General features: G+C 39.7%; 2 protein-coding genes across 5 annotated transcripts; one reads left to right on the top strand and one right to left on the bottom strand.

Annotated features, from left to right (window-relative positions):
- Positions 1 to 901: 901 nt before the first annotated feature.
- Positions 902 to 4,459, top strand: LOC115575075 (uncharacterized). 4 transcript variants are annotated; one of them, XM_030406872.1, is made up of 5 exons: positions 902 to 948; positions 1,248 to 1,493; positions 1,583 to 1,741; positions 2,616 to 2,808; positions 4,276 to 4,459. In XM_030406872.1, exons 2-5 carry the CDS (start codon positions 1,350 to 1,352, stop codon positions 4,386 to 4,388), a joined length of 609 nt encoding a protein of 202 aa, XP_030262732.1. In that variant the 5' UTR covers positions 902 to 948; positions 1,248 to 1,349; the 3' UTR covers positions 4,389 to 4,459. The 4 variants fall into 4 exon arrangements, with proteins under 4 accessions (XP_030262732.1, XP_030262733.1, XP_030262735.1 ...); XM_030406873.1 differs by having other exon boundaries at positions 906 to 948; positions 1,259 to 1,493; XM_030406875.1 differs by having other exon boundaries at positions 910 to 948; positions 1,262 to 1,493.
- Positions 4,460 to 6,064: 1,605 nt separating this feature from the next.
- arl6ip1 (ARL6 interacting reticulophagy regulator 1) lies at positions 6,065 to 14,994 on the bottom strand. The gene is made up of 6 exons (XM_030406871.1): positions 14,831 to 14,994; positions 13,652 to 13,785; positions 12,891 to 13,010; positions 10,767 to 10,884; positions 10,272 to 10,356; positions 6,065 to 7,124 (listed from the first exon to the last, which is right to left on the bottom strand). The coding sequence occupies exons 1-6, from the start codon at positions 14,864 to 14,866 to the stop codon at positions 7,006 to 7,008; spliced, it is 612 nt and encodes a 203-aa protein (XP_030262731.1). The 5' UTR covers positions 14,867 to 14,994; the 3' UTR covers positions 6,065 to 7,005.
- Between the last annotated feature and the right edge of the window lie 581 nt (positions 14,995 to 15,575).

The raw sequence follows: 15,575 nt of genomic DNA, 5'->3' as shown, positions 1-15,575 counted from the left end.
TTTACAGGAAAACCAGTCAGAGAAATATGCATAACGTTAGATTAGATTGGAAATAATAAAGTAAAGTTCCTCAGATTAGTTAAAAGTTAGTTTTATGGAGTCCAGTAAAAAAAAACAGCAACAGTAAAAGTAGCCTACTCTTCTAGAATTATATTCTTTATTCATTATTAACATGTAAACAGAACTTATATCTTGCTTTTGTTTGCTGCGGTGATCATTTTAAATGTTTTGTACAGTATAGTATTGGATATCTTATTCAGTGACAGTGTCGTGTTTATTGTCTGATCATATGTTTTGTTTTGAATTGTTTTTTTGCAAATTCTTATTATGAAATTTCAGTAAATTCTATACCTGATAAGCAGGGGCGGTTCTAGGGGGGGGCAACAGGGGCCAGTGCCCCTGTAACTCTGAGTCTGGACCCCTCTGTGGCCCCCCTGACAGGTAGTCTGCATCAATAATACAATGACAGATTTCTTGCAATGATTTTGTTTTGAAGGGAAAGTCATAAATAAAGTGTCTCAGCAGTTTACTACCCAATCAAAATTGCTGAAATTGTAAACACTGTTTTGTCTGAATGAGGGATTTATCTTTTTTTCTGGGTTGTATGTGCCCCCTAACAAAAAAGTGGCCCCAACCTGGCCCCCCTATTAAAACTGGTGTAGAACCACTACTGCTGATAAGTGATGTTGACAACAATATTTACTGCATATTTATGAATATTCTATACCTAGGTAAATGTACTTAGTTACTTTCCACCATCATTTATGAGTAGCTTTTATTTATGTCGATTATCCAGTGAGTCTGTGTGATAATGTTCACAATAAGAAAAGAGTAGTAAGTAACCTTGGATCCAGTTATCGTGTGAATGTTTGAAATTCATCCTGCAGCGTTTCTGTTTTCTCGTCACCGTGACAACAGCTCCCACAGACGCAGCCTGACCGGCCTCAGGTAGGTGACAGCAGGGCAGGTGAGGGAGGTATCATCACTGATTCACTTTGTTTCTTCATGTGGGTTTAACTTTATTCTTTATTCTTTACATACGCAACCTCAGTCAGAGGAAAAATCCACACTGAGGTTCTGGTTTATGTTCATATTTAGCAGAATTAGCATCACTTAGCTGGACTGTTCAGACTCCACTTGTCTGTCAGAAAAAGAATTGAGTGAATCAGTTGAGTTGCAACAAACTTTTTAGAAGTTTAGCTGAACAACAAGGAGCACATTGTTGATCCATCCACATGATTCTTAAGATTTCATCCAGCAGGATCTGTGGACCCGTTTCTGTATGTTCTGGTTCACACTGCAGTCTGGACACGAACAGAAACCCTCAGAGGTTTGGCTGAGGTGTTGACATGAACAGCCTGATGGACCAGAGGTTGACCCACAATAGATGTCGCTGTCAAAGTAAAGGAAAGATCAGCAGTCCGAGGCATCTGCATCAGAGCACGATAGACTTTGGTGACACGGCACCGTGCTACACCACCACCCACAACCAGGTCAGCCTGCTGGTCGTGGTCCTGGAGTCAGGTGGATCCGTCGAGGATGATTCTCAGTCTTCATCATTTTTTGTCTTTGTGTTTGTCAGAGTTATTCTGGAAGGTCTTCTGACGGACGTCCTCTAATCTTCCATCTGAGAGATCCCAGCTTCCCGTCGCAGCACCGCGCACGCCTGGATCTGAGAACCAACACCGACCCGCTTCAGTCACACAGTCAACAAGTGCACGAGCCCGAACACGTCACAGCGGTAAGGCTGCAAAACTCAACATGTGACATCATCAGTACGTCACAATGTGTAGATTCTTTCTGTGATGAAATCTTGAATTTGACTCTTGTAGAGATTTTATAGTCACATTTCTGATTTTATGGCGTTTGTTTTCAAACTGTCTGTTGTTGTGTTTGTGTAACACGTCGGTATTAGAGTCCATCTCAGCCAGGGCAGCCTTGAAATAAATGTTTTATATTTAAATGTCAACCTGATACAACTATTAAAGGTTTCCTGTGGAGTTTTACACCTTTAGTGGTGTTGTGGAGCAGTTTTTATGTGTGAGCTCAACTGAACTTAATTATAGGCTACTAGTGACTTTGCAGATGACATGCTGCATCAGAGCCAACATTTACAGCATTTTAGATTAATTAATTGGCAATCAAATAAAAAAAACAAAAACACTGATCAAAAATCGTCCGAGACAATTATTATTTAACTGATAGTATACAGTACATATATGTATTATTTACTTTTACTTGTACTTTTCATTCTTTAACTCAGGAACCTTTTTGTACAGGTGACTTTCACTTTTTCTGACACAAGGAAACACACAATATGTTTTGTTGAGTAACACTGAATGTAGCTATAACTTTTTTGTTTACAATGGACTCCACAGGCCATCCTGAATCAATAATAGATCAGTCTCGTCAGCCCTGTATCAGCTCTCTTGATAGGACGTGGTGTGAGATGTTGCTTTCTTGTTATTTCTAGGAGTTCTGGTGTTTCTGTGAACAGCTTCTTCCACCACAGTTAGTTCATTCTGTAAATAAAAATCAGTTTTTAAGAAACAAAGCAGCTGTGACCTGTCACGTCCTGGTCCATCAAACCTTTCAGTACCTACGTCTCTCTCCAGAGGACCGACTCCAAGAAGGAAAACTGGGCTCGGTACTGCAGTGGGCAGGCTGTCAGAGAGATCACCAACCCACAGGGTCCATCTGAGTACTGGACCACCCACAGAACAGAACACACTCTCCCAGTAACTGACGGCTCTCCACAGCTGGCAGGTGGCAGACCGACACAGTGGCACCATCACAACATACTGACAGGTAGTGTGATCAATACACAGACTTACACATCGAAACACAAAAACTCACCTGCATTTGTTTCTGACTCTTAGTTTGTGTCAGCTACTTCTTCATTACTGCGATCAGGTTCAGCCAAGAAAAATTCAATTATAATAAACACTTAAACAATATAAACACTGGCCTTTAATAAATGTGAATTTATAGATTTATTTACTTTTATGTATTTACCTGGCAGAATATTAAAATATTTTTTTTTAGGTTTTTACAGGAAGTGCTTGTGTCGTTTGGGGAGCTGACCTGAATGTATTTATGAGTGTTCACTGCCCCCCAGTGGCCACAGTGAGGAACTGCAACACACAGAATATTAGTTACTATCAATCGCTGAGCAGTGTTGTATTAAAAAGCTATTTTTACACTCTAATCTGGACATTTGATCCATAATAATCAATACATTTTCCTGAAAACGAACGATCATGATCAAATAACGAATACTGTGATTATTGGTATTATTGTCTCTATTTTCTGAGACTTACTGCTTTTAGACTTACTGAGACTTTGCTGCTTTTAGTTTTATGAACTGAGAAACAATTATTATGAAGAGAAAAGGTAAAAATAAAAATGTGCCATGGAGGCTACTAATGACCAAAGAAGAGCTCGACTGATTCTGGTATTTATTGGAGCTGACGCAGATATCAATATTGCCAATAAAGAAAAATTATTATATCAATAAGTCGACGGATATTCTCATAAATGCAGAATACATACGCTAACAAATATTTTGAAACTGTAAATCTTAACTGGAAATGTATTTATTTACTTATTTATATTTTATTTTATTTGCACACAAACATACAATCAGAAGATGACAGAAAGATTGCAGAAACCAAAAAATAAAAATGTATAAAACATCATTTGGAAAAATACAACACATGCTAAAATAACAACAAAAAACACACACAATAAACAGAGAAACTGATCAATCAATAAAGAATAATCTAATAAAAGCACAGAAATACATAAACATATTTATATAAGGACATAAACAAAATAACTTTAGACTTCATTCATTTAATGTGAGGACGGTTTTCTTTTAAGAATTGAATGATTATGAATGGCTCATATCAGACAACATGTATATTTGATAATATATCTGTGATGTATCTGATAATATCTCTGATAATATAATTGATAATATATCTGTGATGTGTCTGATAATATCTCTGATAATATAATTGATAATATATCTGTGATGTATCTGATAATATCTCTGATAATATAATTGATAATATATCTGTGATGTGTCTGATAATATCTCTGGATCAAAGGGTCAGAATGAGGTTGTTGAAGCGCTGCAGCTCCAGTTGATTAGGTCTGGTGTAGTGCGTTGAATATATTCAGATATTATTTAAAAAATACATGTAAAATGTCTTATAATACCATGAAAATGTAAATAAAATGTATTATTTTTTATCGTATCCACCTGTGTAGGTGAACAGAGGCAGACGGCCGGTCCAGGGAATCCCAGCAGACGGTCCAGAGACCGGCTGCTGTGGGCGGCGAGGCGCTGGGAGACCGACTGCTGCTCACTCAGACTCTACTGACGCTCAACACAACATCTGTACACTGTAGTGACTGACAGGAAACCACTGCACAATAAAAATATGCACATCTATCATTCTTGACTCCTTTAAGGATGAACAACATGTGCTGCTGGAAATTCTAACTGGGAAAGTCCCAGTGAAGAGCTGGTTTCTCCGTCTGTGACACAACTCTCTTTATATCAGAGATAATCAGATGAGTCAAAGATTACATTTGGCCTGAGTTAAATGCATCAGACTTGCAGCAGATTACAGAGAATAGTGTGGCATGTCTGCAGACATATCTCTCTAGGAACTTGTAAAAACTGGGAACAGCTCTGGAGGGAAACAACCAGAGTCTCAGTCACGATGGGAGCTCAGTCTGAAGGAGGGAAAGAAGAGCGACCAGAGGCCTCGTGAAAATGTCTTGTTTGGTTTATTCTTTTACTGTAATGAGGAGAAACAGAATCAACGAGTCTGTCAGGTCTGCTGTCTCAGGAAGCCTCTGTGTCATTATGAATTATTTACAGGGTGACGTGACAGGTTATACAGGCTGGAAGTCTTTGTGTTGTATTTGGTTATTTTCCACTGATGTCATACCGTTTTAAAGCTGGTTTCACTTTATGACATGTTTTGTCTTGTAACGTCCTGTGACCAAGAAAGTGTTGGAAATAAGTCTCCTCACTCTAACCTGTTATCCCCCTGATCAGTGTGTTTTGTAGATCAATAAAAATGTCATATCAAAGAGACAGGCTAAAGATTTCAGCCATCTGGTGTCAGTATCATCTGACGTGTGTCGTTGTTTGGAATGACAAACTATTTTTATATCTTATGTTTATGGAAAAATACCATTTTCTTGCATTTGCTGAAAGGTAGAAATGTGTTTATTCCTCAGCTGATTCAGGCAGCAGTCCCCTCCAACAAGCCTTCATCACCATCATGTGATCAATATTTCACTTCAACAACAAAAAAGTATGTTTACATTTCCACTGTTCAGATCAGTAGAATTATACAAATATAATTTGAGAAGAGTTAAATCCTAAATGAATAACTAAACTTCAAACATTGTCACTTTGTAAATATTACAGTACATTACATCATAAGGTCAGTCATCACATGAAGCATCGATTTTGTGGCAGCAGTGTTTCAGTTTCGTGCCTTCACGAGAGGTTTTTACTGGGTTTGTCTCATTTTAGGACATTTAATGACGATTTAGAATCTAAAAAAAAAAAAAGCCTTTTTTGTTGTAGATTTCCACATTTGCTTTTTCTTTATCAGCACCTCATTTTGGAAAAGTGAAATTCACTCTACAAAGTAAAAGCAATAATATTAACATGAAGTCTACCTCCTGATGACAGCGTGTCCAAAAATACTTTTATCCAAAGAGGAACGCAATATTTCAAAATGGTACCCGTTCTTCAAAGAAAATTAAACTCTGTTCCCCAAACGTTTCTCATGAAGAGCAGTTTGGGTAATTCAGATGAAATTAATTTAATAGTTGCTTTAAGTGTGGTGGCCAAGCCAAGAGGTGAACATAAAGAAACAAATTCAAAAGAAATGAAATCCAACAGGCAGATTACCACCAAATGACCTTTCATCTAGACCACTCAGGACAAAAAAATCAAAATTTTTTAGACCATAAACCATTAAAGCCATGAAAATACAGCTGCTAAACCAAGAAAACAAAAGGAGGGCAAAACTTCATTTAAATCAAACTTTATTCACTTCGTAAAGATCTCCAATAAAGACAAATAATGAAATGAGTTAAAGACAGTGATGAGACCATAAACGAGGAGACAGAGGAGGAAAGAACACAGATAAATAACAAGAACAGAGGAAAAGATGACTGACAGGGACAGAGTCAGGGAGAGGTCTATTTACACAGAGACACCCCACGACAGTAACACACTGTGGGGCTTTATAGAAGAGCTAATAGACCACAGAGTCCAGCTAGCAGCGGTACAGCAGTAGGCTTGTTTCTAGACACAGTTTCACTCCTGACGAGCTCCGCTTTAAATCCAGTTTAATTGTCAACACTATTTTTTAAAAACAACCAAAGCAGAAGTGTAAGGTAGGTACGATTTACATGACCTGTTCTTATGTGACAAATCCTGAAAAAAAAAAAAAATTACTGTGAGGCATCTGAGAGGTTAAAATGATGCAGTAATGCTACAAAAACTGCTCAGTAGTCACTTTGTCTAAGAGGGAATGGCTTACAAGCATTACTGACATCTTAAAATGAAGCACACTTAAACTAGGAAACAGAAGGAAGATTTAACCTTTGTGTACGTGGCAGGGGAGCATGTGTAGTTCTGAGCATTTCATCGTTGTGCATGAACATGTGACAGCATCAGATAAACTTGTGGTTGCTGCATGCATGAAGATAAATTAGAAAAAATGATTTAAAAAAATAATCAAGTGGGTGATGAGGCTGAAGTGTCAACAAGTGGGAGGAGAAATGAAACTTATCCAATGTGTGAAAATAAAATAACGACGTGTGTCTTCCTCTGTGGCAGAGACCAAGCGAGCGGGAGGCCCTTTTTCAACTTGAAACTCTCCTCTCTTTTCTTCAAATGACTTCCTTCCACGTTCCTTTTCATGTAATGGCTCATCTTTCAGAGATTTCCATCCACACTTTCATCTACTCGTTCTTCTTCTCCTTCTGTTTGAGCAGTTTGTTGATCTCCCGCTTGGCCATCGACGCGTACTTGGTGATGACGCCGTGCTGGTTCAGGCCTGGCAGCAGCAGGAGGAAGCTCACTGCAGAGGACACAGAAACACCAGATCAGATTTTAAATCATATAAACTCGTGACCAGCTCTTGTAAATGTGCACTTTCATTATCATACAGTCTTAGTTTGACACATAAACTGCATCTTTAAAAGCACAGTCCAGATATTCCCACTGACGTTTAATACAGACTTCATAATCCTTTCAAAAAAAAAAAAAAAAAAAAAAAAAGGAGTTTTTTCCGATTCCCTTTAGGTAAATCTGCAATTAAAGATAAAAGGAATACAATAAATTCTCTTAGTAAAACTATCCTAGAGCAGTTAGTGGGTGATGATGAAACGGGGTTCATAGTCAGTCACAATCCATACAACTTACGGCTCCAATTCCCTTTAATTTTTGCATTTTCTTATTTAACATTGCATTAAAAACGCTGCTAAAAATGTTTTATTTACTTTTGAAATAATTAGACAACCACTTAAAGAGTTTCTGAAATTCTCTCTTTAAAAATAAAAACAAAAAGCAAAACAAAACACATGTTACAATGCGTTGCCAAATATACTTTGGCAGCCATGAACACACGTGGTGGACCCACCCAAGTAAAGTCTATCCCTGCATTCCATTACCCACACTATCATACCACTTAGTATGCCAGAAAAAGATCAAGTATGTCCTAAAGACTTTGAGCTTAGGCTGCGACAGATATAGAAGCAAGACTGTCGAGGGTCAAAGCGCACAAAGTAATATGTCCCAATTGTATGCAGACTACATGCAGCAGTATGTACTTGAAGTAATAAAGTTATGCAATTACGAACACACCCAACGGCATCAGAGCCTTCTGTCTGTATGTGATCAGCTGATCGAATCAGTACAGGCTGGTGAACAGACGGCTTCTTTAATACAGCTGGTGAACCAAGTAAACCTCAATAGAAACTTGATCAGAGATTAAAATAAAGAACACTTTGTTGTCTTGGTCATGCTCCCTCTGAAGTCATTTTCTCTTCAAGCTTTTCCCATCATTTGAATACTTAACAGGGCTGTAAACTAGCGGTCGCCACTCGCCAAATTCGACTAAAATATTCCCCTGGCGACTTAATTTTGGAGGGATACATGCCACGGGGCAGGTAAATGTTTGTCCCGATAGTCGTGCTCTTGCAATAAATTATGCATGATATAGCAAAACATTGTAGTAGCTGTAAAGTGATAAATTATGATGGTAGCAAACTTCAGTGCTAAACCGGCTATTTGTTGTGTGTCGCACTGAAGTAGCTCCCCCGACGTCACCGCTGTAGAAAATAGTTCCCCTCAGAAGCAACGTAGTTTGGCGCAGTGACTGTGATTCGAGCGCAGCAATGACGACACCTCTAACTCATGAGCTGAGGGAAGTTGTACTTAAGTTGCGCATCATTTCTATACGACTTCCTTCAATTAGGTTTCAGTTTGATAACCAAGTGGCTTAATATGAGAACAGTTGTCACGTCACAAAACGTGTAAAACCATCAAATCCAGTGTAAATGTTATTATGATACAGTCGCCACTGACAAGTCTATTACAGAGCCTGATAGTTAATTAATGAGTGTTTCCTTTGTCAAAGTTTTGCACTCTTAAAGTTTTCAATTTGCAATGTTATGAAATGTAATTAATAATATTAAAATGTATTTCTAAATAATATTTTGGCCTCTTTTCTAAGCATGTATTGGTATATAATACTGTTATCTCCATGAAAAGTACTGAAACAGATGTATATGCAACAAAAAGAGGCAATTTATTATTTGGCCGGTAAAAAATTGACTTGGCCGGTAGATTATTTCATCAACCGGTCCCCTCGGCAGGTGAGCCAAAAAGTTAGTTTACAGCCCTGCTTAACAAGTCTCAGCCCATGTAGCTGATGACTGTCTCCCAAACAGCCAGCCAACCTACTGACTCACCAACTGTCATTCTCCCTGCAGGCACCTGTGCAGCGTAACGCCGCTCATCCTAATATGAGAAATAATCCTTGAACTGCCCATCATCCAGGGAGGCGGGTGGTACTCCCTGTGATTTCTCCTCTTTGAGTCTCATTCATTCACACGGATCTTCTTTTCTCTGCGTCCTGCAGATTATTTGGAAACAGTCTCTCAGCCTCAATGGGAGCCAGATTACTGCAAGTGCCCTCCACCTACGCAATCTTTTATGCAGATGTTTATTCTAGAGGTGAGCAACTATTTACCCAACAGGATGCTGGCTGGACAATAAGAAAAAAAAAAAAAAAAAAGGTACAGGTCTGACAGTTGCAATCGTGACCTTAATTAGCAGTAAAGTGTGATGAGTTAAACGGTTTCCTGAGAGCATGTCGTTTTAACAATGACCACACTTACTGAATACGTCTGTTCCTGTCTGGTGTCTCAGGGGTGCAAGTATTGATCTACATTACTGCTGCACTTCTGAGTCACCGCAACAGGAAACTTTGTAATCATGGGCAGCGCTGATGTCATGGGGAGGGGAAGAAGAAAAAAAGCCTTTCAACAGCAGGAATTCTGCAGTTTGAACTCCAGAGTTACAACATACACGCATAACAGCGGCCTCTGAACACATCAAATACAAACAGTCCCCTTTTGGACTCACTCATGGCTACCAGCCACTTAAGACCAAAATCCATGCTTTATTCCCTGAGAAATGAATGTAAATGTTGCAAAGTGTGCCATCACACATAGTAAAAGAAAGTGAGAAATGTTTTTGGGGTCTATTCTAGGCCAAGACCCACACTTTGAAATAAAAACTCATGACAAGCAGTGACAGTTGCAGCTGACAAACAACTATTACTTCCTGTTTCTGATTGTGTGACTAGTGTCTGATATGCAGGAAACCACAGAAGACATTTTAAAAACACTGAAGGTCATCACTGTCAAACACTTTACTCTGTGTTCAAAAGTTTACACCTTCTCGTAACTCAACACTTGTAACCAAAACCCAACAACCTCAATAATCATATTTGCATTTTGTGTTAAAGAACGACAGATTTCTGAAAACATTTAAAAGAAAAAGACTGGACGATGATGATGATGATCACGTCTCGTAACAGCAGGATTAGAATGATTTCATCTTTGATGCTCGCTCTTTATACTCACACACTCTGTTATAATTAAGTGAAAGAAAACATTCAATAAAACAAAAGCCAATCCAGATAAGATTACCAACTCACCGATCAGATAGGTGAGGAACAGGTTGTGCACCTGCTGTCCAATCCAGGCAACTGCCAGCAGGCTGCTGATCACTGAGGCGAAGTACTGTGGAGAGCAGAGAGGTCACATGACAGTCAGCCTATAACACACCCGACTGCACGCACATAATCATTAAATGAGTTTCAAAGAATCATTCCACAGATGTACTGCAACATAATGCAATTAGCGGAACATTTTGAAAGAACCAACAAAGCTGTCATTGAATTCACGACTGCGTCCAATAGTGTTAAAGCACACTGTGAAAAACCGGGTTATCACACACTGTAACCCAGTTTAAGGGTTTCTAAGTGGGGCAGCAAAGCCAAATCAGCTGAGGATATTTTTATCTAGGAGCACAGAGAAAGTTCACTATTGTGAAAAGAACAGGAGGGCTCCATTTACTGCAAAGCTCTATGGGTGATTTCTACAGTGTGTGCTAACCAACAGATTAGTTTCAGTTTTATATTTTCATTTACCATTTTGGGCTTCTCCTCCTTGAGGGCACAGAGACGTTTCCACCAGCCCACGACCCGACGCTGGGTCTTCACCAGATTACCGCAGATCTCATGGAAACGCTGCTGCTGCTCGGTGGTCCTGTGAACGGGGAAAATGTCGAGGGCTTGATTAAAAACACAACTTGATGCATCCTGGCAGAAGCGATGGATGGTTTCCAGACCAACAGCTCTATAACCTTTTCCATCAAGAGGAAACTGATGAGTACAGTACGGTTTGTCAAATCACGACAGCTTTCCTCACTTGTTAATAGTAGTAAACTTCCCTCTTTCATAACTGGAGAGCCATCGTTGTTGCAGTAACCTTTTAAACATCATGACCAAATAAAGAAAACTCCCTGGTTTCATCAGACTGTTCATATCATCTCCTTCAGAGCTAAAATGTCACTTGATTAGTGACTTTACAGAAAAATTGTTAATTTCTCTTAATGTTAAGAAAGAGTGCAAGAAATTCACTGGTTCTGAGTTCTTAAATATAATAATTTATCGGTTTTCTTTGTCTTTAGCATAGTAAGCCTTTCAGGGATTTTATCCTGTTGATTGGACAAAACAAATTTGAGACAAAAGACCTGAGGCACAGTGTCAATTCTTTCTCTCCTTACAAAGCTATAGGGACAGAAGACATGCTGCGTTTCTATGTCACAGTGCTGTGAGACTACAGTGAAGGAGAGTGAAGAGTTATGTCTCTACTGAAGGTCTCGACTGGAGGACAGAAGGAGAGCAGCTGGGAGAAGTGGCCTTCACTTTCTGCTTAGCCATCGTTCCGTATTTCTGTCCTTGTTGTCAGGAAGCCAAATGGGGACCATGACCAGACTTTAATAGCTCCGTTCAAACAGACTCACACTCCTGTGATCCGGCTGACTCTGCTGCAGGCTCAGTGAATCAGCAGCTTGAGCTACACAGCATAATCGTAAACCGTCTTCAGTCTGTACTGAACAGCTAGACTTTCCTGACATATCTAAATGTAAACGCTGTCAGGCATGTGAGTTAATACTCATCAGCCCACTTAACTTCCTCCATGACTAAACCCTGATAAAACGCAAGTGCTTTTGAATGACTCAAATTCAATTAATATCAAGTGTAGCATGAAAAAAATACAGTGTAATCTACTCATTATCTAAATAATTAACTGCTGCTCCTCCTTGAACAGCATGTCTGTGGTTTGGCCAGTGGAATGAGCAGCAGTGCAAAAGGGTGCAGGTCACGCTCTGCTGATGAAGGGATATATATTGAGAAGCTGAAGGCGGCCGATGAAAGATGGACATCCACAAACACTGTGCCAACTGCAGGCTGTTACTCTATCCTGTCCTGGGTGTCTGATTCTCAACATCACATACACACAGCTGAGTCAAGAAACTATGTAATGTCAAAGCTGCATGAAGTGGTCAGATGCCCTGTGAGACGGTATTTAGGTGAACACACTTAGACTATCATATTAGTGATGGCACAAACTCCTATTTTCTTCCGAAGTGAGTCTGAAAAGGCTCCGAGCAGACGAGAACTGAGATCAAAAGAACCAAGCTAATCTCAAACTGATGATTTAGTTCCAGTTTAATATCACTATTAATGAGCTCTTGGTACCGCCGAGAAAGCAAAAGAACAAGGCTCAGATTTCTCCTGCAGCTTCATTTGCAGTACGCTGTAGAACTACACTTTCCCCTCAAAGTGCTTCTTGCAGAGTTTGTTCTCATTGATTATTGTTCATCTCAAGCGAACTGGTGTGACATCCAGTCATGATGCATTTTCTAATCACACACACACACACACACACCATAATATAAAAATAAAATCACTGAGTCGAATAGAGGAAGACACATATCCAAGTGTCAATGTTAATCTGTTATTTCTCAGGCCAGCAATGCCATCCAAAATCGTGCATGCTCAGTGCTTGCAACAAGGTTTTTGTTCTGAAACAAGAAAATCTGGAAAGATTGGCTTGGATGCTGCTAGACTTTGCAAAACTTTGGGAAAATGACCTTGAAATCCAAAACAGAAGGGCACATTTTATAGGTGAGAAATAAACATGTTTTACGGTCTGATGGAAAACCCATTTAATCCCCAACATGACTTTTATCCTAAGGCACTCACCACTTATTTGAGCCAAAGACTCTGGGTGCGAGGGTGGGCACCAGGTAGTCGGCCAGGCAGAGCAGCATGACGGAGCAGGAGAGCCCAGTCAGCACTGAAGGGTCCAAGTAGTAAATCAGCCTGGAGAAGGAGGAAGACAAAGCAGGCGGTCATGGGTATGAACCAGTACTCTGGAACAAAGAGCATTTTGTATAATCCAGGCACGGATTAAGACTTTCACTTTCCCTCATCTTATTGTAATTTCAAAATAGCTGCCTGTTATGAATCAGAAATCCCTGCGTATGTATGCTGTAATGTTAAAAGATGATTTTTTAAAAGAGGTTCAGTTATATTTTTAAATTCCTGTTTAGGGGAAATAAAAAAAAAAAAAAAAGGATTGTTGTTAGCAAAAGGCATTCAGTAACCACACAGAAAACAATGTGTTAGTGTTCTAGTCATTTCCTGCAATGTGATCCAAGAATTGCTCTGACAAACAAAAGAACTTTACAATTTACAAAATCTAATCTGGTATAATCTACATTGTTTCCTTCCAAGTTTCAGAAAGTGGGCAAAGCTTAACATTACAACCCAGTTGTTTTAACACTTTCCTTCATCTGCGATTTGGATTTTGAAGCAGTGTCGAGCAACTTATTGATGTAGATACCCTTTGTCTTGTTACAGATGTGTCACTGCTGAGAGGGAGGAAATGTGTGCTATCCCAGCTATGTGCCCCTGTGTGTGTGTGTGAGCCTGCAGTGCAGCACACAGTAAAATGGACTCACAGGAAGAGCACGGTGGTGCCACCCATCAGGGCTCCAGGGAACCAGGGCTTCTCCCAGCGCACAACGCGATCCCCAGCCAGGATCACCTCACCCCAGCCCTGCAGCTGCTCCTCCAGCTGGGCCGTTTCCTGAGCCTCAACACAAAATCACAAACATTACCAACTGTTCTTCAAACTCAACATTTCTATAATGTCAGCACAATTTGGGAGTTAAGGGGGATCTCTCCAAAGAACGCACTTTCCCATATTCATTCTAGACAATCTGCAGTACACTCCCCTGACAAGGAGACGAATGCTTTTACATTACATACATTTCCTCTTTTACATAAGCTTTATCAAACTGTTTGGATATCATATTATATAATTAATGCATTTTTATAATTATGATTTTACGGTGCATCTCAAGGTGAAACCGAAGGCAATTATCACATTATTTGACATTTAGGTTTTTGTAACCTCTTCAATTAAAAAAAGGGGAATTGAGGTAATATCCGTTTGCCTTGTTGCAGACATTTGTAATGCATCGTCGTAAGTGCTTGTGAAAACTAGCTAACGTTGGCTGTACCACTACAATGTATTCTGAATCTAAAGAATATCAATGTATCGATGCTAAAAGTCACAAGTCTACGATGGGTGTGTGCCTTCAGCGATAAGCAACGTATCGATAACGGAATTTCTCGTTAATGATGTGACTGTGCAGTTTAAGCCTCAACGCAGGGAAAAGGAAATGAGCAGCAGTAACCGCACCTATCTTTAATCGCGTGGAATTGTCAATATTCGATGTCATGCATTCTATCTCAGGTACAAGGGCTAAAAAGTTAGCGTTAGAGGCCAGTAGCAAGCTTACGAAGGGTAAACGTCCCTGTTGAAGCTAGCTTAGTGGCTAGCTTAGCTGGCAGCTAGCGTTAGCTGATGTTAGCTGCCTCCGCTGTCACCGTCGTAGCCTAGCGGTAGCACCATGACGGATGGTCGGATCAGCGATTAAAGCCAACTCGCTAGTTAGGTTGGCGGTACAAAGTCCAGGCTAATTGAACAAATGTACACATAAAGGCCATCTTTAGCTACGTAACGTAAACACCATCACGTTAGCGAGCACAGTTTATGCTAACTTTACAGTTGCAAACACACCCTTTAACACAGACCCCTTTAAATTCGCAGGAATCATTAGGTTAATACTCACTAGCATATTTGCGCTTTTGTTATCGCCTTCAGCCATCGTTACTGATCCAGCGTCGGTTGGGTTCGTATAGTGAATTTCTTTGTATATTTGGAGGAAAACGACCCCGCAGAGCAGCTGCACGCACGCCTTCTTCACTGGCTTCGGCGTCACTAACGGTCGAAATTTGACAGGGTGCCTTTATCTCAAAATTTGCGTCAAAATTAGCCCATGGCATTCTGGGAAATGTAGTTTCGTGTTCGTTATGTCAAGGACAAGTCTCATGGAAAAGATCACACTAGTCTTTAAAGTCGCGTTTTCACTCAGATACAGTACTATAAATCTAAAAAAAAAAAAAAAGATAAATATCACAAGTACTGTTAAAAAAAACAAGGCATGTTTATATCTCAAGAAGGTGGACGTTGGGTTATTTCTTTGCCACAGAGGGGCGGTGTTTGACAACGTAAGGTAAGCCTCGATCAACACTACGAAACTGCTGCTGCTGCTGCTGCTGCTGCTGAGGCCCCGCAAACTGAAAAGGATCAGTCATCCCATCAACTTAAAGTGACTCAAACAGCATGACATGACAAACTGGCTAATTGTAAAAGTTGCCTTCTATACTGTACAATACTATCACGTATATTCTGCTTCAGCTTTATTGAATATGTGATTTTAGCCCTATGATACTTCAAATTCAGATATTCCAACCAAACATTCTATCATCACATGTAAGTAGATAACTTCTGGTGCATATTTTATTTTCAGTTTA

Source organism: Sparus aurata, chromosome 23 (assembly GCF_900880675.1).
Source record: "Sparus aurata chromosome 23, fSpaAur1.1, whole genome shotgun sequence".
Classification (NCBI taxonomy): domain Eukaryota; kingdom Metazoa; phylum Chordata; class Actinopteri; order Spariformes; family Sparidae; genus Sparus; species Sparus aurata.
The sequence above is the reverse complement of the archived record's forward strand: the minus strand, read 5'-3'. Positions and strand labels throughout refer to the sequence as shown.